Here is a 22,895-nt window from a genome sequence, read left to right as displayed (position 1 = left end):
TTAGATAATGATGGCTTGGATAAATGGAGCAAAGAAGGGGAACGGGATGGGTATGTGTAAAATTTTAGACTGTGTAGCCTGAGAAGGTCTCTTTAAGAAGGTCATATTTGATTAAAGACCTGAAAGAAGGGCGGGAATGTGCCTTGTGGATAAATCAGGAGAAAAATATTCTAGGCAAAGGTTAGAATAAGTGAGAAGGCTCTCATGTGGTAGGATGCCTGAAATGTTCTGTAGAGGTGACACTGGAAAGAAATGATCAGGTGGAAAAGAATAGGAGACAAGGTTAGAAAGAAGTAAAGAACCCCAGATCACATGGGGCCTGGTAGGTGATGGGAAAGAGTTTCACTTTTAGTTAATGATGTAAAGCACTGGAGAACTTTTGAGCAGAGGGTTAACAGAATCACTCTGGCTCCTATGCTAAACCCAGACAGACAACAGGCAGCTATTCCATAATCCCTAGAGAGAGGAGAGTGGTAGCAGTGAAAGTGATAAGCAGATACATTTTAAAGGGAGGGCCTACAGGGTATGCTATTGGATCAGATGTACATATGAGAGAAAGAAGAGTTACGGAGATCTCTAACATCTTTGCATTGAGAAAATGAAACAGAAGGTTGGAGCTGCCACCAAAAGGAACAGGAGGAGGTGGGAGCAGTGCTGAGGGCTCACTTTTGGAGAGGTTAAGTTTGAGATTCTTACTAGATATTCAAGTAGACCTGCTGGATATGGAGCAGGAAGATGGATATAAAAAGAATTCAGGAAGAAAGTTAGGACTGGATATAATACATGTTTCTCAGGTACTTTTTTTTTTTTAAGTTTATTTATTTTGAGAGAAAGAGGAAAAGAGAGGCAGAGGGAAAGAGAAATCCCAAGCAGGCACTCTGTCAATGCAGAGCCCAATGCGGTGGGACTCAATCTCCTGAACTGTGAGATCATGACCTGAGCTGAAATCAAGAGTTGGATGCTTAACCTACTGAGCCACCCAGGTGCCCCGGTTTCACAGATTCTAAATTAACTGCAACATACACTATTATTTTATGTGCCACCAAAACATAAAAAATATTATTAATTAGATTATCATATGTCATTACTTTCAGATGCATACCAATTTCAGAAATGCTAAGATCTGAAAAAAATGTAGGCTTCAAAACTGATGAAATATAGTAAATTTGTGAGTCATATAAATAATATTTAAAGCTATGAGACTAGATGAGATTATCTAGGGAATGGGTATAAACAGAGATACATAGATTAAAGTATGGGAGCACATCCAAAAACTAGAGGGTATGGAGATGAGAAATTAGCAAAGGACACTCAGAAGGAGGGTCCAGTAAAATGAGAAGGAAACTAGGAAAGTGTGGTGGCCTGGAAGCCGAGTGAGGAAAGTGTTAAAGAGGAACAGACAGTGAACAACAGCATTCGATGTTGCTAAATGATGTCTGAACTCAGTACATGAAGTCACCTGTGACCTTGACAAAGAAGTTATGGTTGAACAGTAGAGATAAATGCCTGATTGGAGGGAGTCCAACAGCATGCAAAGGAAAAAAAAAAAAGAGAAGAGAGATGGGTAGATGGCAAATGTTGTCAAAAGTGGGTTATGATGACAGGAATATTTGGGTGTTTGTATGTTGACAGAAATCCTCTAGTAGAGAAGGAAACTTGGGGACAATAAAAAGGGGATATTGGAGTGACATATTTGTCAAGATGGTATTAGAACATAAGAAGAGAGAGAGGCCTTAGCTCAGAGGCACAACTTATCCACCGTCACACAAGGAGAGCCGAATACACTGGCAGGGATGCAGACAGACAGGTTGGTGGTTGGTGGGGCAGTGACTAAGTGGAAGTGCTCTTCTCTGACTGCTGCGAATAAGGAAGCACAGTAGAGAAAAAAGACAATGACTGAGTTCTAAGAATATATCTGATCTAGTTTGATTAAGCAATTGTGGTAGTAAATCCCATCAAGGAAGGTTGATAAAAAATTAAAGGGCCCTGAATGCCACTGTCAAGAGTTCCAAACCTTATTCAATAAGCAATGGGGTGTCACTGAAAGTTTATGAGCATAGAAATAAGATCAGAGATGTGATTTATTTTGCAGCAGTAAGTGGACTGAATTGGAAGAATTAAAATAATAGAGGAAAATGGAAGTCAGCTCGTCTCCGGGAAAGTAATGAAGCCCTCACCCAGGCAGTATTAAGAGGAATGGGATAGAGGGAGATTGTGAAAAAACAGATAGATCCTGTTGTCTGAAAATAGTATGTAGAGCAACAGGAAAGAAAAGATATGAGGTAGGACAAAAGACTCAGGCTTTAAGCGTAAATACCTCAGATGGTGCAGTCATTTAACAGAACACAGGAAGAAGAGCTGGTATTAAGTGAAGAATTTGTGTTGAAGAACAAAGAGGAGATGATGGAGAATCTCAGAAAGCATTTGGAAAGTAAGTCTGGAGTGATGAAGAGATAACAGTGATAGAGATATTTGGGGACCTGTTCTCTGCAGAGGGTAATCAACAGAATGCAGAGAAAACAAAATTCCAAGAATACAACCAGCCTACTTCTCAGTGGGCAAGAGAGGAAAGAGTAGTCAAAGTAAGACAGAAGCAGCATATCTTTATCTACAATAAGGTATTAGGAATTTTTTTGGGTTTTTTTTGTGTGTTTGTTTTTGTTTTTTGTTGTTTTGAGAGCGAGAGAGCACACATGCAGGATGAGAGAATCCCAGGCAGGCTCCATGCTCTCTGAGCAGAGCCTGACATAGGGCTTGATGTCATGAACCGAGATATCATGACCTAAGCTGAAATCAAGAGTCAGATGCTTAACTGACTGAGCCACCCAGGCACCCCAGGAAAGTTTCTATATTGAGAAATTAGTCAATATCATCATCAAATGCTACAAGAAGCCCCTTTGGAATAAGAAATGGGGAAATTGCTAGTGAATGATTAGAGTTTTAACCCAGTAGCAGTAATAAAACACAGACACAATAGGACACAAGGATTTTAAAATACCTTAGAAGTGAAAAATGAAGACTGAGTGATATTCAGGTCAAGGGGAAGGAGTAAAAAAGGGCCGATAAAGTAAAAATATGCAGGACAGGATACTTAATGAATGAATTATATAATTATATATATGTAATATGTATAATATATAATATATATATAATTCATACTTTTCATATGTCCTTAGTTGCATTTTCTTGGTCACATTTTAATATATATATACCTAAATTATATTTCTATATAATGTGTGGGTATGAATAAAAATGAGAGAATTTGAGTTTTGTCAAAGCAGGCAAGAATTTAAGTACAGCACAATTTTATGATGCAAGAAAGAGAAAACAAAAAGGATCCCAGAGTGAATTACTTTCCTGGTGAAGTGAGCAGTACAGTAAAAAGTATTAAATAAGTGTTAGTTGAATCAACAAAGAGATAAAAAGATTGTGGCCAGAAATTTAAATACTGTGTAAAAGGTCTGGAATAACTACTCTGGGAAATTCTTGAGGAATGCAACAAAAGAAAATTAAAAGAATCACTGAGCAGCACTGAGACACACACAGGACAGTCCCCTTATTTTCCTTGGGTTTCTTTACCTGGACTAGGGTCAATGCTTGCCAAGAGCTCCAAATGGGGTCTCAGTCGGTTCAAGTTTGCTGGGTCTCCAGTTCGCTGGAGAGCAATTGTTAGTTCCTGAACACTCTGTGCAAAAGAGGCTGGGGTCTGCAACTTAAAAAAGATAAATATTAACTTTCTAAAAACTAGATAATCCTTTTAAAATAAAGATTATTTGAAATACTGCAATCATTTTTGCAATTACATTTAATTTTATCCTCCCACACACTTCATGCTTTGGCCAGACTGGAGTACCTACTGCCTAAACAAACCCCGCACTCGCCTGCACTCACAGCCTGGCATACTGTAAACTTTCTTCCCTCTGATGCGAGACCTTTCTCAATTCCTCAATTTGGAAGTATACTCTTTCCATTTTATATTTCCATGCTATGTTTCCATAGCAGACTCAATCTGAAGTCTATCTGCTATACAGACTAAATAATTTCAAAAGTCCACTCCAGCTTAAAAAATAAATCTTACAGTGGTTTGGGATTCTTGGAAGCTATCAATTGTGTATTTTCTTAAAGTTTTTGACATACTTCTTATATTAACTCTCTTGAGATGGACACACATATGACCTTTAAGAGGGGAAATTGATTATATTATAGTAAACTAAAGGTTCTTACTTGGAAAATTTAGCTATGTACTTTATTAATATAGATCAGAATTTTTCACCTCCAAAGTATCACTCTTTAAAAGGTAATTTTTTAAAAGCATACATTTTAAAAAACATGAAAAATTAGAGAACTATCATTCAGAACCATGAATGCTGACATGCCTTTATTCAATTTTTTCATCTTTGCATACTTTTTATACACTCATAATCAGTCATTTATAAACTTAAAAAGCATTTTTATATTGCTAACCTTTTTTTTTTTAAATGTTTTATTTATTTCTAGGAGAGAGAGAGAGAGAGAAAGCATGAGCAGGGGAGGGTCAGAGAGAAAGGGAGTCACAGACTGAAACAGGCTCCAGGCTCTGAGCTGGCAGTCAGCACAGAGCCCGACACGGGGCTCGAACCCACGAACCGCGAGATCATGACCTAAGCGAAAGTCGGACGCTTAACTGACTAAGCCACCCAGGCGCCCCTATTGCTAACCCTTTTAATTATGAAATATTTCAAAGTGTCTAATATGACGACAACACCCATGTATCTACCGCCAAGACTTAATAAAAATATTTCACTGACTTTTAAAGCAATTAAATGCCTTTGAACTCATAATCTTTTTGGAAGTTTGGATTATTTCCTTAAAGTAAGTTCCTGGGAAGAGTAAATTTGATTAAAAGACATGAAACTTTTGTTTTTATTCAGTGACAAACTGTTTCCCAAAAGATCTGTAATACATTTTACAAACCATCAGCAATGTACAGCAGTGTATGTCTCTTTGGCTGATATTAATTAATAGGCAATATTTGTTATGTCACTATTTTAAATGTGTACTTAATGATTATTAGATTTGAATTCTATCTCATCAATTAGATATATTTCCTCTTTGTGAACTGATAATTCATGTTTCTTTGTCCAGTAATTTACTATGGTTATTGCTTTTCATATCACTTTTAATAAATTATCTGCAGTGTCCAACACAGTAGTTATTAGCAGTGAGTGGCTATTTAAGTTTAATTTAATAAAATAAACTAAAAATGTAGTTCTTCAGTTGCACAGTCACATTCTGGTTGCTAAACGGCTGTGGGTGGTTAGTGATCGCCAATTAGTGCATTTATAGAACATGTTCATTACCACAGAAAATTCTACGGCTCTACATAATAAGATGCTACATACTCCGAAAGTTTGTTTACCAGTTCGTTGTAAGGTCTCTGGATATTAAATTCAAACTACTGCTCATGATGTGAGGATACTGTTACAGGATAAACTATATAGTCTAGTTCATACAAAAGGTCAACCTCCTTAGAGAATCTTTAAAAGCAAGCCCAGTTTCTCTTCAGAGATAGATAGCTACTCCTATAAGAGACCATTACTAAGACTTCAATACATTATAATCGGTCAGCTGCATAATTTCAGACCCAGGAGTTGCAGGTAAACTTTGGGCCAAAGTATCTTGAAAAGATTTATAGGACAAAACACGTAATATATATTATACTGGAAATTATGTAACAGGCAGTTATAACTTTCACAACCTTTGACATCAATATACTACACTACGCTCAAAGAATCCTATCTTTAGGAATAACAAAATAAATTAAATAAATAAATAAATAAAGGTGGCAGAAGAGTCTGGAAAGAAAGATGGCTAAGAACATGGATTCTAGAGTCACTTTACTCAAACTCGAATCCAACCCTGCAATGATTACCTATGTTACTCTGGAGAAATTAACCTCTCCTTGTCTTTGTATAGAAGGCATAATACAGGTCTATGGAAAGGATTAATTGATTATTTAAAGCCACCAGCATTGGTAGGCTCTCAGTAAGTAAGTGTTAAAGAGTATATTATATTTAGACTACACTTATATCTTGAATTTAATTTCTATAAATTAAATGTGAGTTGGACTCTAATGAAACAAGTATTTAAGGTAAAATAATAAAAATTAACGCTATTACTGAATGTAATGTATTTACATGCTGCTTTAAGACTTTTTTTGTACACTTTCATATATTTCATGTCGAATTACAACAAAAACAATTACAGTATTACCCCAGTTTTAACAAAATTTAGTTCTTAGAGTCAGTAATAAACAATGGAGCCTATGTGTATGTATTCTAGGGATCTTTTTATCATAACAGAAAAAGTTGAAGTAAGTTTACTGAAAAGTTGAACAAACCTAGAATAATTAGTAACTTACTATGTGAAATTATTGTGGCTAAGAATCAAAAGAAATCTCAACTTATACATCTTCCAGACCATTAAATGGCTGTTACAGGAAGATGATAAAGGTCTTTAGAAAAGGGGCTTAACTAACACAATGATTAAAACTCAGGGAACAAAGAAAGAAGGAAGAGAGGCAACAATAATAAGAGATGGAAGACCCTCAGAAGAATACTAAAGAGTGCTGGATAAAGCATTAGAATGCTAATGAAATCATATATGAATGATGTCAATTTTACATCAATTCAATTTATATGAACTGGTAATGATGTGACTAGTTGTGAGACTCAGCTACAGATAACATACCTTGGAAGAGCCTGACTACAGTATTAACTTTAACATACATTTGTTAAATGAATAAATTACTAACTCATGAATTACCAAAACTCCAAGATTGGTCTAAGAAGTAAGGAAAAAAAAAGGGTCTACCTTGTCAATGATTGACTGCATATGAGACTTGTGAGATTGGTCTCCATAAAGCAATGAGGACCACTGGTCTGGTGCAATCCGCAAGCCGGCTTCCATGGCAATCTGCACTATCTGGGAGTCGTGTTCTCGCCGCAGAGCTTCATATGTTCTAAATTCTTCTTTCAGCTGCATCAAAGAAGAGTCTTCATCACGTTTGGTGACCTAGTAAGACACACATAATCTCATAATGAGTCAGGTAAGAAACAAATTGAGTCTGTATTTTATATGAACACATACAGAGAACAATTTTTAATATAACAAATTTCTTTTAGCAACAATAGCAAGATAAAATGAACCCAGTGTTTTGCCTGTAAAACATTACCCTTTATAGATGTCAAAATCTTCTGAATAGGTCTTAAAGAATGAATGAATATGTGCTGGAGCAAAGTCCCAAAACTGGATATATCTTAACGCATATATAGTTTAAATTGTAGGAGTGTGTGTATGCATTTTCCCCTAAATGTTTATTGAACAGAAAAAGAATGAGCACAAGTGGGGGGTGAGAGGGGGGAAGGGAGAGGGAAAGGGAGAGAGGGAGAGAGGGAGGGAGAGGGAGAGAGAGTGAGAGAGGGAGAGAGAATGAGAATACCAAGCAGGCTCCATGCTCAGCATGGCACCCAATGCGGGGCTCAATCTCATGAACCTGGGATCATGACCTGAGCTGAAACCAGGACACTCAACCAACTAAAACACCTAGGCATCCCCGCATATGCATTTCTGAAAAGGAGAAAATACGTGGGGTGCCTGGCTGGCTCAGTCAGTTAGAGCATGTGACTCTTGGTCTCAGGGTCATGAGTTTAAGCCCCATGTTGTGTGTGGAGCCTACTTTTTTATATATACGTGTGTGTGTTAACAAGGTAAAATATATTCTAAAATATGTTAGAATACAGGTGATCCTGGACAAGAATTAATTTACTTTGATTTGCTAAGCCTTTGGCCTAAATCCAGCTTGACTCAAAATGTAACAATATAACAAAAAATAACAGCGGTACCTACCTCAACAAGCTTAGAGAATTAAATGAGTTAATGTCAATTATGATGGTTAATAAGTTAACGCACTGACTAGCACATACTAAGAGCTCAATAAGTTTTAATCATTTTAATTACTAAAAGATATTATCATCATCATTATTATTTTACACTTTCTGATGGAGGCCTAGCCTGCAAAACTCCATGGAAAATTAAGCTAAGCACAGATTATAGTTAGAATCACACAAGCATCTGAATGATGCTCTATCAGTTCAGAGTACCAGCTAGCTCAATGCCAGGCAAGCCCAAGAGTAATAATCCACAGTTATGAAGAAGAAAAACACATTGCTTTTTTCAGAATAAATACATCAGTATTTTTTTTCTTCTTTAAAAAACATTGCCTTTATTCCCATAAGGACTCAATTTCCTCTAGTAGAAAATTCTCATTTTTTTTTCCATCAAAGAAAACTACAGAAGATGTTAGTCAAGATTTCTAGAACATACTGGTATTATATTTTAAAATGTATTCCATTCTTATTACAAGAAGGTCTAACTTAAATTTTGTTAGGTAAGTCCATGGAACAACCAATAGATTAAAAAAAAAACAACCCAAGAACTAGAGTCACAAAAACAAAATGTATTTTGCCACTATTCAAAGGCAAATCAAATGACCAAATGTATATGGGTATATACAAAAATATCCTCTCAATATAGGCTAAACCTTATTAAATTGTAGACTGTTTTCTACCTGATATATTAGGGGTCTCTGGACTTGGCTCTCAAAACTCTCTTTTAACTAAAGACCAAAGATTTCTAAGAGATGCAATGCCTAAAGTACGTCCTGGAACTATAACTGTACCAAGAAGGATCAGAATTATCCCAGTTTGAAAAGGTTTTTCAAATGGAAATACAAGAGATGCTGAAAGGACACAGCTACAACACAACACATGGACACACACAGCTGCAAGCAAGAAGGAAAATGCTTAGAGAATTAAATCAGTTACATTTAGTTAATGTTTAATTGTTAATATTATTTAACCGTTAATAATTGTTAATATTATATTAAATGTTAATAATGAATAGTTAATATGTTTAGTTAATTTAGTTAATATGTACCCATAGTACATTATTAACGGCAAGAGAAAAAAGCAGGTAGACAATAAAGAAAAATAATCATGACCCAAGTGATAAATAACTAGATTTTTACAAATTTCCAAATCTCTCTTTAATTACTATTAATGCTTCTAATTAGGATTGAGAAGGGTTCACTGTAGGTATTCTGGGGTTTTCAGATCGCTTATTCTTCACAAAAGGCTAGATTTCCTTTTCTTTCTTTTTATTTTTTAAGCTTGCAATACTGTATCTGTCTGGTGCTGTTAGGAGAGAATAGAGAAGTCTGGAAACTGGCAGACATTCTAAAATGTATTCCAGATGACACTGTAAAATCATGTTATTACAACCATTAAGACAAATGTTGAGTTATATTTAGGGACAATCTGAACCAGTTGGGAGTTATTTTGGCTAGTGTTTCTCACAGTTCCAGAGACACCTAAGGCAAGGACAGGGTTGGGTACAAACCTGGAGTCCACACCTCATTTTCAGTATATATTTAATCTGACTCTAGAAAGAAACATATGAATGTTGGCCTTTAGTTAGAGCTTTAAAAATCTTTTTCTAATTAAATTGGTATGCTTTCCTGCTGATTCTGTGAACCATTTTTATCTTTCTCAGAAAATGAGAGAATAGACTATAATAGGATGTAGGATTTTTTAGTTTGAGTGTCAGATGAGGGGACATGCTGAGGGGACATGGTGACCCAGGAATGGATTTCCTTATAGGCTGTATGAATTAAAAGAATTTTAGAGAAATGCCTCCCTGGGTCATGAAGTACTAGTTATCTGCTGTGTCAAAAGTAGGAGGCCTTACATGGGGCACCTGTGTGGCTCAATCAGTTAATCATCTGACTTCAGCTCAGGTCATGATCTTGTGGTTTGTGAGTTCAAGCCCCACATTGGGCTGGCTCTCTGCTGTCAGTGCTGGGAGCTCACTTAGGATCCTGTCTCCCTCTCTCTGCCCCTCCCTGGGTTGCGCACACACGCTCCCGCTCCCTTTCCCTTTCTCTCAAAAATAAACATTAAAAAAAGAAGAGGAGGAAGAAGCCTTGACATTAGGAAGTCAGGAAAACAAGATATGTAATGAGCACCAATGCTTTAGTGCTGATTCAATCTGGGATACAAAAGAATATGTCCAGCCACACTATCTATACTGAACACAAGATGGCAAACGGAGCTCCAGTACCATAGGTATACGTGGAATTATATAGCAGGAACAAAGAGCCAAATAAAATTTCCTCCTACTTCAATGAGTCTCTGCTCAGACCAATTCAGCTTATAGTCTTCGTGGGGAAAGGACACAATTTAACAGTCTCCTCAAATATAAAAATCTATATAAGCCTCAGTTTATGCTGTTCAATATTTAACATACAAAATTCAATGTAACATTAAACTCAAAGATTTACTATTTAAGTCTGGGAAAAAGACAATGTTTCCATTCAAGCCCACATAGCACTGGTTCTTACCTTGAAGCAGGAGGCCCTATAAAGGAGCTGGACAACATGCCCAATGCTAGTTTTAGAGGCTTGAGGAAACCGTGGCTCCAACCTTTGCACCACAAAGAGAACCAATACTTTTCTTGACAAAGCAGAACCATCTTCTAAGGCCAAGAGAACTAGCTTTAGAGCTTCCTCCTGCATTGCTAGGAAAAGTTGGGCAAAACCAAAGTTTATCATGTGCAAGGTTAAGATAAATCTATTTATTAGAAGGGCAATTCTCAATACTCAAAAAGCTCTGTAGGTGCCACTTAATTAATGGGCAACACAACACAAAAAAACACATGTTCACAGTTATACTTTCTGTTTTGGGGCAATTTTATATTACACTCTATATTTTATTTAAGAAAACAGATAAAAAATTAACACATTCAAGAAATATTTCTATCAAAATGCAAACTTTTGACATTTACAGAAAAGTTTTAAGTACACTACAAAGCTGACGTGGAATTACCCAAGCCATGATCGTCAAGTGGGATATTATTTGGTAACAACAGAATACTGCAAAGAACTAGCCTTTGCGCATTGCACATTACATTTAGAATTACTAGCTTAGTAAATATCAAATTTGATCACATACCTGGTCCAAGGAACTGGCAGCCCCTAGCTCTGACTGCTGCCCAAAGATTGGAGGACAGTTGCTGAGGGTTCTGGTGTTGAAGAATGAGCTCTGTAACTGTTCGTTCCCCTAAAGATCGAGCTGCTCTCATAGCACGGATCCTGCCTTCCTCTTCCACAAGTTGGCAGTGGACCAGAGTCACCAGCTTCCTCTGCATTGGGCGACTGAGAACACTCTGAGTAGTGCTATTCAGACCCACTCCTTTCAAAGAGAGCAAAAAGTTATTTCTAGGTTTAAAAGTCCAGAAAAATTTCCTCTGATGGGCTGACTGACTTAATGGATATGTGAATAGTTCTGGTTTCTACTATGATATTTAAAATAAACAGTAGATGAAATGATACCAAAAATAGCCTAGTTTGCATTTTAAAAACATACAAAAGTTGTTATCTCATGTAAAAATAATATTCATTACAACATTAAATATATCATTATACATCATAACCATGGAGGAACAAAGAAAAAAGGCCAGGCAAAATTATTAATTAATTTAAGACCCAAATCTTGAGGTCCTAACAATTCTGGCATATTATTTCATAATGGCTAATTTTACATTCCTACTGAAATAATAAGCCATAATGGCAATGCAGTAACAGCAACTTCCAATTTTATTACATTCTCTATGGCACATCATATAAAACTGAATAGAAGGCAGACAATCTGGAGTTGTCAAATGATGGAGAGCCCTGCTGAAACTACTAGTATATTCTCACTTACTTTTGCAACTCATTCAAATGTTTCCAACATCACAGAAACTCTAAATTCATCTATTTGAATGGTTTGTAATGATATTATTTAGTACTAGTGGGGTTTGATTTACAATAAATAAGTGAATTTCATTAACATTCACTTATAGCCCACAATTTTTATGGTAAGAAAAACATCTTTCATTAAACATTTACTTGGCATGGATAATTGCATCTGATTTACCTCTAGCACTGCTGAGTGGTTTCAGGTACAATGCTAACTCTTCTACACATTTCTTGGCTTCCTCATAATGCTTTGTATCTTCAACCCCACTACACAGAGTAATGGGCTGCTGCTCAGGGACCTTGAGGTCAAAAGAGAAGGTCTCTATGAGTGCTCACTAATTAATTAATAAACAATTAATTAATTTTACTGAGTATATTTTATGCACTGCTACTCTAACAGTGGTAACATCAAAACTCCCACTAAATTTACTGAAGTCTTTCAAAAGACCTTTTCCATACTAACACAAAATTTAATGCATTATTTTGGTTTTATAACTGCTTTACTGAAATATAATTTGTATACCATGTAGATGACCCACTGACAATATATAATTAAATGGTTTTTAGTATATTCACAGGTGTGTAACCATTACAATTTTAGAACATTTTCATCACCCCTCCAAAGAACCCTGTACTCTTAAACTGTCACTCCTCCCATATTTCCTCCCAACTCTCCACCTATAAGAAAATACTAATTGATTTCCTGTCTCTTAGGGATTTGCCTATTTTGGACATTACGTGAAAACAGAATCATAGAATGACTATACCACTTTGAGTTCTCACCAGCAATAAAGAAGTTTCTGTTGCTCCACATCCTCACCAGCATTTGGTATTATCAGTGTTTTAGACTCTGAAGCTATTCTAATTAGCGTGTAGCAGTACCTCGTTGTTTTAATTTGCAATTCCTTAATGACAAATGATGTTGAGCAACTTTTCATTTGCTCATTTGCCATCCGTACATCTTCTCTGGTGAGGTGTCGATTCAGATCTCTGCCCATTTTAAAATTATGTCTTCTTATTATTGAGTTTTAAGAGTCTTTATTACATCCGAGACAACTTTCTTTTAGCTATATGAGTTACAATTATTTTCTCTCATTCTGTGAGTTATTCTTTCACTCCCTGATGGTGTCCTTTGAAGCACAAAGTTTTAAGCCTTGATTCAGTTCAATTGATCTTTTATTCCTTGTACTTTTTATGTCATATCTAAAAAAAAAAAACCACTGCCAAATCCAAGGTTATGAAGACTTATACCTATATTTTCTTTTTTTTTGCATTTTATTTATTTTTAAAAAATTTTTCTTAAATAGTCAAGTTGGTTTCCATATAACACCCACTGTTCATCCCCACAAGTGCTCTCCCCCATGCCCATTACTCCTCCTCCTCCCCACCCTCATCAGTCCTCAGTTTGTTATCAGCATTCAAGAGTCTCTCATGGTTTGCCTCCCTCCCTCTCGTCAACTATTTTTCCCCTTCTTCTCCCCCATGGTCCTCCGTTAAGTTCCTCCTAATCCTCCTATACGTGCAAACATATGGTATCTGTCCTTCTCTGCCTGACATATTTCGCTCAGCATAACACCCTCAAGTTCCATCCACACTGCTACAAATGGCCAGATTTCATTCTTTTTCATTGCCATGTAGTATTCCATTGTAAGATAAACCACATCTTCTTGATCCATTTGTCAGTTGATGGACACTCTAGGCTCTTGCCATGTTTTGGCTATTATTGAGAGTGCTGCTATGAACATTAGGGTACACGTGCCCCTATGCATCAGCATTTCTGTATCCCTTGGGTAAATTCCTAGCAGTGCTATTCCTGGGTCATAGGGGAGTTCTATTGTTCACTTTTTGAGGAACCTCCATACTGTTTTCCAGAGGGGCTGCACCAGTTTGCATTCCCACCAACAGTGTAGGAGGGTGTCCATTTCTCCACATCCTCGCCAGCACCTAGAGTCTCCTGATTTGTTCATTTTAGCCACTCTGACCGGTGTGAGGTGGTATCTCAGTGTGGTTTTGATTTGTATTTCCCTGATGAGGAGGGACGCTGAGCAAACTTTCATGTGTCTGTTGGCCATCTGGATGTCCTCTTTGGAGAAGTGTCTGTTCATATCTTCTGCCCATTTCTTCACTGGATTATTTGTTTTTCAGGTGTGGAGTTTGGTGAGTTGCTTATAGATTTTGGATACTAGCCCTTTATCTGATATGTCATTTGTAATTATCTTTTCCCATTCTGTCAGTTGCCTATTAGTTTTATTGTTTCCTTTGCCGTGTAGAAGCTTTTAATCTTGATGAAGTCCCAATAGTTCATATTTTTGCCTATATTTTAAGAGTTCTGCAGTTTTAACTTTTACATTCAGCCTTTGGTTCATTTTGAGTTAATTTTTGTATATGGTGTGAAGTAGGGGCCCAAATTGATCCTTTTACATTTGGATATCCAAGTTTTCCATAATCACTTGTTGGAAAGACTGTCCTTTCTTCACTGAATGGTCTTGGCAATGTCAAAAATCATTTCATATGTGTGTTTATTTCTGGACTCTATTTGACTGATCTAAATGTTTGTCTTTATATCCGTATCACATTGTATATCAGTATCACACTGTAGCTTTGCAGTTTCAAAATCTGGAGCACAATTCTTCCAACTCTGTTCTTTTCCAAGATTGTTTTGACTATTTGTGGTCCCTTCTGATACCATACAAATTTTAGGTTGGGTTTTTTTTTCCCTTGCCAATAAACAAAAACACACCACTGGGACTTTGATAGAGCTTGCATTGAATCTGTAGATTGCTTTGGGTCTGCCAATCCATGAACATGCAATGTCTTTCCATTTATTTATTTATGTATGTATGTATGTATGTATGTATGTCTTCTTTATTTTTTTCAGCAATGTTTTGCTGTTTTCCGTGCCTAAGTCTTTCAGCTTTGTTAAATTTATTCCTAAGTATTTTATTATTTTGATGCTGCCACAGTGGAACTGTTTTCTTAGTTTCCTTTCAGATTGTTCATTGTTAGTGTATAAAAATGCAACTAATTTTTGCATGTTGATTTTATATACTGCAATTTTGCTTAATTCATGCAGTAACTCTAACAGTTTTCAACGGAACTCTTTAGGGCTAAAATAGTGACTACTACACATTAAAATGCCCTATCCTCAAATTTCATAAACATTAGTTGTTTCAGTTAAGATATGACATAGTCTTACTCATTTTGTAGAAAGAGTTCATCTTCAGACAACTTTATGAAAAAAAGCAAGCTGTGGTTATTTGCTATTAAAAAAATAGTGCATTTCTAAAATTATTCTTATCAAATCTATTTTTTTAATGTTTCCAAAATTTGATAGCATGATTTTCAAAGTAAAAAGAGAAATGATTATGAAATGAAAAATTAAGTATAAGAAGAAAAAGGATCAACTGCACTGTCCCTTTTGACAAATATTTTATAGTGTTGTTGGTAACATCACAAGAGAGGTTTATCAATAAAGGAAGTTTTCCTTTTGAATAAACTATTCTATTCTCTTTATCTCCAACATACATAATATCAGCCTTTCTTACATTTCAGCAGCTTTTATCAAGACTGGTCTAGAAAATATTAATGGAGCCAGATCCAAAGTTCTAGTATATTTATTCAGAAAATGATTTATGACAAATATATGACAATTCAGACTCACACTATGCAAATTTGGTAACAGATTACTTAAGTAAATCACATCTAGCTTCCAAAAAGTCAACTCCCTTGTCTTTGTGAGATCTTCTGAGGATACTACTGATCTCTACTTTGAGAATACTGAGACAAAATTTCAGAATATTACCATCAGAACTGCCAGACGTGCTTTTACATTTAGGTAGCTAGGGACAGTTCCTCCTACTCTAAAAAAAATGGTTCCCAAAGGCTATGTGCCCTACAGCTTTTTTCATCTTCTTCATCTTTCATTTCAGTTAGCATCTACTAAGTAAAATTATCTGAAGTAGCTTCACTTCTCCTATTAAGTAAAATGCAATGGTTTTTATGAGTAATAGTTTCCCCAATATTAAGAGGTGCTTAAAACAAAACAAAACAAAACAAAAAGACGGGGCTCAGTCAGCTGAGCGCCCAACTCTTGATTTCAGCTCAGGTCATGAGCTCACAGTTGTATGATCGAGCCCCATGTTGAGTTCTGCACTGAGGGTGGAGCCTGCTAGGGATTCATTCTTTCATATTCTCTCCCCCTCCTGCTCTTCCCCGCTCATCCTCTCTCTATCTCTCTCTAAAAAAAAAGGGGGGGGGGAGCGCCTGGGTGGCTCAGTTGGTTAAGTGTCCGACTTTGGCTCAGGTCATGATCTCACAGTTCATGGATTCGAGCCCTGCATCTGGCTCTGTGGTGACAGCCAGTTCAGAGCTTGGAGCCTGTTTCAGATTCTGTGTCTCCCTCTTTCTCTGACATTCCCCTGCTCACGCGGTCTCTCTCTCTCTCAGAAATAAATAAAAACATTAAAAAAATTTTTAAAAAGTCCTATGACTTGCCTCTTAAGTTTCTCGAATGATCTCAGTAGCTAAGACTGTTGAGAGACAATGACCACCAGAATAAATGACTGTTATGGCTGAGGAACACTACACTCCAACAATAAATCTCCCAACACACTGAAATAAAGGCTTTGTACCATAGAGAACTTTATCTAATTAGATAGAAGGCAATGTTGCCCAATTTGAATTCAACAGGTTTCTCTCAAGAGGAAATCACATACACTTAGAGATTAAAAGGAATAAGAAGCCACCCATCTTACCTGAGCACCCACTAGCTGCAGCAATGCCGAGTTCACAGGGAGGAGCTCAATGTCTGTATTGATAGTGGTCTGGTCAAATGGGCAAGCCTTGCGGTGCAGTTTATTCAGGCACATCTTGCAGACAGTATGGCCACAACCCAAACTGATGGGCTTTCGAATTGTTTCATCAAAAGTCTGAGTGCAAATTGGGCAGGAGAGGAAATCCGTCCACTGTGGAGCTTGTACAGGCATTGTTAACTGGAGTTACAATTCACTAACACACACACGCAAAATAATCTAAAGCAAAGATTCCACTGGAATCAAAATCTTTGAAAAAAGTTTTTTTTTTTAAATATCTTCTGTAGATACAGTCAGCACATAGTGTGAAATATAACCTGGAAAACAAAAGAAAAAAAAGAAAAAATAGTGTGCCTTCCTTTTCAATTAACTGTGCATTCACACTCTATTACCTAAAACCTTTTATACGACATTTATATCACTAATGTCCATCATTTTGCACTTTCATAGAATAAGAGTCATAATAAAACTTCAAGTCTCATTCCCTTGCTGTAGACATATGGAGTGGACCCCAGAAAGATAAAATAACTTGCCCAAGGTAACAAATGAAGTTAATAATAAGGCTAGACCCAGGAACTAAATCTCACAAGTTTATCTAAGTCTACAATTGTTTTATATTTAAGAACTAACGTTTTAAAGGTGGCTAATAATATTGTTTCTTGAGCTGCATGCCAGTTACATGAATCTGTTCAGCTGTGAACATTTATCAAGCACCGATGATACATACACTTCTGTGTATGTTACACCTCAAGAAAGAGTTTTTAAAAACTGGCCTCAAGTAAAAATTACCTCAAAATATTTTATCATCAAATTGGGCATGACTAATCAAATAACAAAGAGTCTGTGAACTTTTTTAAAGTCTTTTTCTTTTAAGAGTTTCAAATACTGTTAAAGAGTTTTATTTATCAGTAGTTAGTTATCTTTCAGTCCCTGCTATGGTCTACACTTGTTGCTACAGTGTGCTATGTCAGAACAACTGCACGGTACAACTGTTTACTTCAAAAGATTTTTTTAAACTCCCAACTTTATTAATGGCCCAACAATGATAATTCAAATTTCATTGCCTAACCTCTTTTTTGGCAGAGGATAAAAACCAAATTACAAAACTTATCACCTCTGTCTAACAGAAATTTGTTTTTATATATAAAATTCAACCTAAAACTTACAGCACATATTTTAGACAATACGTACTATATTTATCTAACTGTAGTTTCTAAAAATGAGAATTGATATACAGAACAACAAAATAACAGTATTACAAGTTGTTACAGATTTTATTATTCTCCAGAGACACTGCTTACAAATATGAAAACAAGCTGTAATTAACTAAGAAAGCAAATTATCTAATATACCTTATTCGAGCATTACATTTAATTCTTGTTTTATTGAAACAACTCAACCTTAAATGCAAGCCTGTTAATGATGAGATAACAGTTTTCATTAGGTATGTTAAAAATGTATCCATTCATTCAACAAATATTTACTAAGCACTACTATGTGCCAGACTGAATTGTTGGGGAAACAGTGAAACAGCACAGTCATAGTATCTGCCTTCAGAGTAACTGTAGCTTTGTTTGTTTTTCTGCAAAGTGTGCTATAACATATTTTACCAAGTTATAATTTAAAAAAATTTTTTTAAATGTTTTATTTATTTTTGAGAGAGAGAGAGAGAGAGAGAGAGAGACAGCTTAAGTAGGGGAGGATCAGTAAGACAGGCAGACACAGAATCTGAAGACAGGCTCCAGGCTCTGAGCTAGCTGTCAGCACAGACTCCGACGTGGGGCTCGAATCCACGAACCAGGAGATCATGACCTGAGTTGAAGTTGGACACTTAACCGACTGAGCCACCCAGGTGCCCCCCAAGTTATAATTTTAAAGTTTATTTATTTTGAGAGAGCGTGTTGTGTGCATGCACACAAGCAGGTGAGGGGCAGATAGAGGGAGAGAGAGAATCCCAAGCAGGCACCGTGGGGCTGGACTGCATAAACCATGAGATCATGACCTGAGCAGAAAACCAAGCGTCAGTTGCTCAACCAACAGAGCCACCCAGGCACCCCAAGTTATCTGCATGTGTGTTAAAATGACTCTTGCAGTAACAAGAATGAGCAAATAAAGAAATTACTCACAGTTTGAGTTCAATAATGTTTTAAAGATAAAAACTTCTAATAAAATGGATTTAATCAAATACATTACGAGTAGCTACAAGTATGTTTATAATAAATTATTAATACTTAATAAATTAAAACTCATCTGGAAAGATAAAAAAGAAAATACAGCATTTAATTATTCAACTGTAGACTCAAATGCTAGATTTGTGCACTGGGTTGCAGAATGCTCAAAAACAAGGGTAAATTTTTAGAGAAGACCTAATGTTCAGAAAAGAAATTGTATATTAGTCATAAACTGTTTGGCTGAACCTGATTAAGTAGATAAAGCATCACATAGGGCCGCCTGGGTGGCTCAGTCAGTTAAGCATCGACTTCGGCTCAGGTCATGATCTCACAGTTCATGTTTCGAGCCCCGCGTTGGGCTCTGTGCTAACAGCCAGCTCAGAGCCTGGAGTCTGTTTCAGATTCTGTGTCTCCCTCTCTCTCTGACCCTCCCCTGCTCATGGTGTCTCTCTCAGAAATAAATAAAACACTAAAAAAAAATTTTTTTTAAAGCATCATATAAACTTTTCTATAGATTAGCATGGCAATATATATATTAATGCCTGCCTGCAAAGAATCCGAACTTGTGTTAATCTCTGCAAAGAGAGCTTAATGGTTCCTTCCTTTTTACTAGTATGGCCTTTTAGACAACTTAAAATGTGTTCATCTTAAAGTATAGATAAAACACAGCACTTCATTCTCTCAGACACTATAAACTATACAAACCCGGAAGGGCACAAAACATAATTAAATGTTGGGGGCGTCTGGGTGGATCAGTTAGTTGAGGGTCTGATTCTTGACTTCAGCTCAGGTCATGATCCCGGGGTCGTGGGATTGAACCCCAGGTCGGGCTCTGGGCTGAGGATGGAGGTTGTTTAAGATAATGCCCCCCCCCCTCAATCTCTAAAATAAATAAAAATTTAAAAGATTAAAATATATGTATAATAAATGTTTTTATAGCATGTTATAATTTTTACTATGAATACAGCTATGTGCCACATACTATGCTAAATGCCTTACATAGAACACTTATAAAAGGTTAGGTAATTACTGTTATCCCATCTTACAGATATGAGAAATGGAAGTTTAGAGAGACTGAGGAGGATAAAAAGAAGAGCTAAGATATTAACCTAGTCTGGCACAAAACCCAAATTCATAACCAGATCACTATTCACAAATTAAAGGGTAAATATAAAGAAGGAAGAACTACTTGTGATTTCCTTCAAAATTCAATGTCACAAAGCTGCATTCCCTAATACGTACTGACTTCACAGTAATTTTGCTAAACTTATTGCCAAATCTAATGGTCAGGTCCTTGTTCTAATCTTGTCTTCTCAACAAGTTATGAAACAGACAACTACTCCCTGCTTCTTGAAACTGTCAATAAACCACATTCCCCTAATCCTTTCTAACTCATTGGCTATGTTTTTGGTCTCTTAAACTCCTAAGTGCTGGAATCCTCAGGTCTCTATTTTGATTTCTCTTATCATTATCCAGCTAAAATCCTGAAAAAGCTTCCTATTATATTTAGAATAAAATCTGGACTTCCCATTCTTATTTACAAAACCCTAAATGATATGACCTGTAATTATCTCTCCAACTCCATTTTCTAACACTTATCCTCATCTTAGTATGTTAGTACTAGGTATTCTCTCGATCTAATCTTTGAATTGGAGGGCACTCTTCATCACTTAGATGCCAGCAAAAATGTCACATCCTCCCTGAACACTCAGAACTCTAAATCATTCAGGGGCGCATGGGTGGCTCAGTCGGTTGGGCGGCAGACTTCGGCTCAGGTCATGATCTCACGGTTCGTGGGTTCAAGCCCCGCATCGGGCTCTGTGCTGACAGCCAGCTCAGAGCCTGGAGCCTGCTTCAGATTCTGTCTCACTGTCTCTCTGACCCTCCCCTGCTCAAGCTGTCTCTCTCTCGGGGTGGGGGGTGGAGGGGGGGGTAAAAAAAAAAAGTTAAAAATTAAAAAGAAAAAGAACTCTAAATCATTCTATAGTCTGTCACTGTATTCAAATTCTCTACAAAACATTTACATCATCTGTTAGGTAACATTTTCCTTCTTATATTTTTATTTGCTTACTCAATATCTATCTAATATTAGAATATAGACTCCACAAGAGCTGAAATCTAATCCATCTTATTCACTATGAAAGACATAGCTCCCGACTATAATTTAGGCTACCTAAAAATTTTGCTTATAATTTTAGCGCTCATAAGACATGTGAAAACCTAATCATAAATCTCTAAGGAACTTAAAAACTCTTAAATTAAGAAATTCTAATCTATATTATTCTTGTTTTCAGAAATAATTTATTAATATAATTGCATTAATATTAAAAGCTGTTATTTTATTTTTTATTATTTTGTAGTTTATTGTCAAGTTGGTTTCCATACAACACCCAGTGCTCATCCCAACAAGTGCCCTCCTCCATGCCCATCACCCATTTTCCCCTCTCCCACACCTCCCATCAACCTTCAGTTTGTTCTCAGTCTTTAATAAGAGTCTCTTATGGTTTGCCTCCCTCCGTCTCCTTAACTATTTTCCCCCTCTATATTACTCTTTAATAAGTCTTAAAATTGCAAGCAACTTTTTGAAATTTATGACATCTGACACTGGGCAATATAGAAAACAAGTAGAAAATATGGTCAACATCAGTTTTATGGACTTGAAAACTCACTGCTCTCATACATGATCTCATATCTGTGCTGCCATAAAAGTTTTCCAAATTATTCTGTTGTAACAAGAACTATTTTTTTAATGTTTATTTATTTTTGAGAGAGAGAGAGAAACAGCAGGGTAGAGGCCGGGGGTTGTGGGGGCGGACAGATGATCCAAAGCGGGCTCTGTGCTGACAGCAGGGAGCCTCAAACCCATGAACTGTGAGATCATGACCTGAGTCAAAGTTGGATGCTCAATCAACTGAGCCGCCCAGGCGCCCTATAATAATGTTTAAAATACAATCACAAAATTTTATTGGTAAAAGACACCTTAGAGTTCACCTGGTTCTAGTTAATTTTTCAAGATAACATTTACTTATGTCCCTCTAAATTGCAAATATTATTAAACTTTTTCAAACATCTCTTTTCATTCAATCCTTAAAACCCAAAGTTGGAATCACTTTCCCTCTTTTTGCAGAGAAATAAAATTAACATTCAGAGAGCTCTATACAAGATCACATAAATAGTAAGTGGCAAGATACAACCACCTCAGATTGGTACTTAATACTAAAGCTTATACACTTGCCACTGCACAAATTCAACGTGGAGAAGACCAAAAACAAGGCAAGTAAAAGAGTTACAAAGCCATGCACTTGATGCCAGAGCTAGGATTAGAAACCAAGTTTCTAGTTTTAGTGTCCCGTGCACCCCTATCAGACTGCCTTGCAAATAAACCTATCAACAAATCCCTGACTTTTAAAATATCCTTGCATACTAACATGTCTCCCGTGGTAAAGGGAAACAAAAGTAAAAATGAACTATTGGGACCTCATCAAGATAAAAAGCTTCTGTGGGGCACCTGGATGGTTCAGTCGGTTAAGCATTGCACTTGGGCTCAGGTGATGGATCTCCTAGTTCATAAGTTCAAGCCCCACAACAGGCTCTGCAGTGACAGTGCGGAGCCTACTTAAGACTCTCTCTCTCTGACCCTCCCCTAATTGTGCTCTTTCTCAGTCTCAAAATAAATAAAAATTTTTAAAAAAGATAAAAAGCTTCTGCACAGTGAAGGAAACAAAACCAAAAGGCAACCAACGGAATGGGAGAATATATTTGCAAATGACATATCAGATAAAGGGTTAGTATCCAAACTCTATAAAGAACTTATCAAACAACACCCAAAAAACAAATAATCCAGTGAAGAAATGGGCAAAAGACACGAACAAACACTTTTCCAGGGGAGATCTCCATATGGCTAAGAGACACATGAAAAGATGCTCAACATCACTCATCATCAGGGAAATACAAATCAAAACCACAATAAGCTATCACCCCACACCTGTCAAAATGGCTAAAATGAACAACTCTGGAAACAACAGGTGTTGGCGAGGAAGCAGAGAAAGGGAAACACTTTTGCACTGCAGGTGGGAA

General features: G+C 36.5%; 1 protein-coding gene across 2 annotated transcripts in view; it reads right to left on the bottom strand.

Moving 5' to 3' along the window:
• RC3H1 (ring finger and CCCH-type domains 1) overlaps nucleotides 1-16,959 on the bottom strand; it is a 45,360-nt gene extending 28,401 nt beyond the window's left edge. For both annotated transcript variants that reach the window (XM_077763334.1, XM_077763335.1), the window contains exons 1-6: nucleotides 16,591-16,959; nucleotides 12,015-12,135; nucleotides 11,049-11,288; nucleotides 10,439-10,614; nucleotides 6,853-7,053; nucleotides 3,580-3,712 (exon numbers count right to left, since the gene is read on the bottom strand). In XM_077763334.1, the coding sequence (XP_077619460.1) occupies nucleotides 3,580-3,712; nucleotides 6,853-7,053; nucleotides 10,439-10,614; nucleotides 11,049-11,288; nucleotides 12,015-12,135; nucleotides 16,591-16,821 (1,102 nt within the window). In that variant the 5' untranslated portion in view covers nucleotides 16,822-16,959. The remainder of the gene's footprint in view (nucleotides 1-3,579; nucleotides 3,713-6,852; nucleotides 7,054-10,438; nucleotides 10,615-11,048; nucleotides 11,289-12,014; nucleotides 12,136-16,590) is intronic.
• Nucleotides 16,960-22,895: the final 5,936 nt, after the last annotated feature.

The sequence above is a fragment of the Crocuta crocuta genome, unplaced genomic scaffold, assembly GCF_008692635.1.
Source record: "Crocuta crocuta isolate KB4526 unplaced genomic scaffold, BGI_CrCroc_1.0 scaffold3, whole genome shotgun sequence".
In the NCBI taxonomy this organism is placed as follows: domain Eukaryota; kingdom Metazoa; phylum Chordata; class Mammalia; order Carnivora; family Hyaenidae; genus Crocuta; species Crocuta crocuta.
This window is presented reverse-complemented; position numbering and strand designations above follow the sequence as displayed.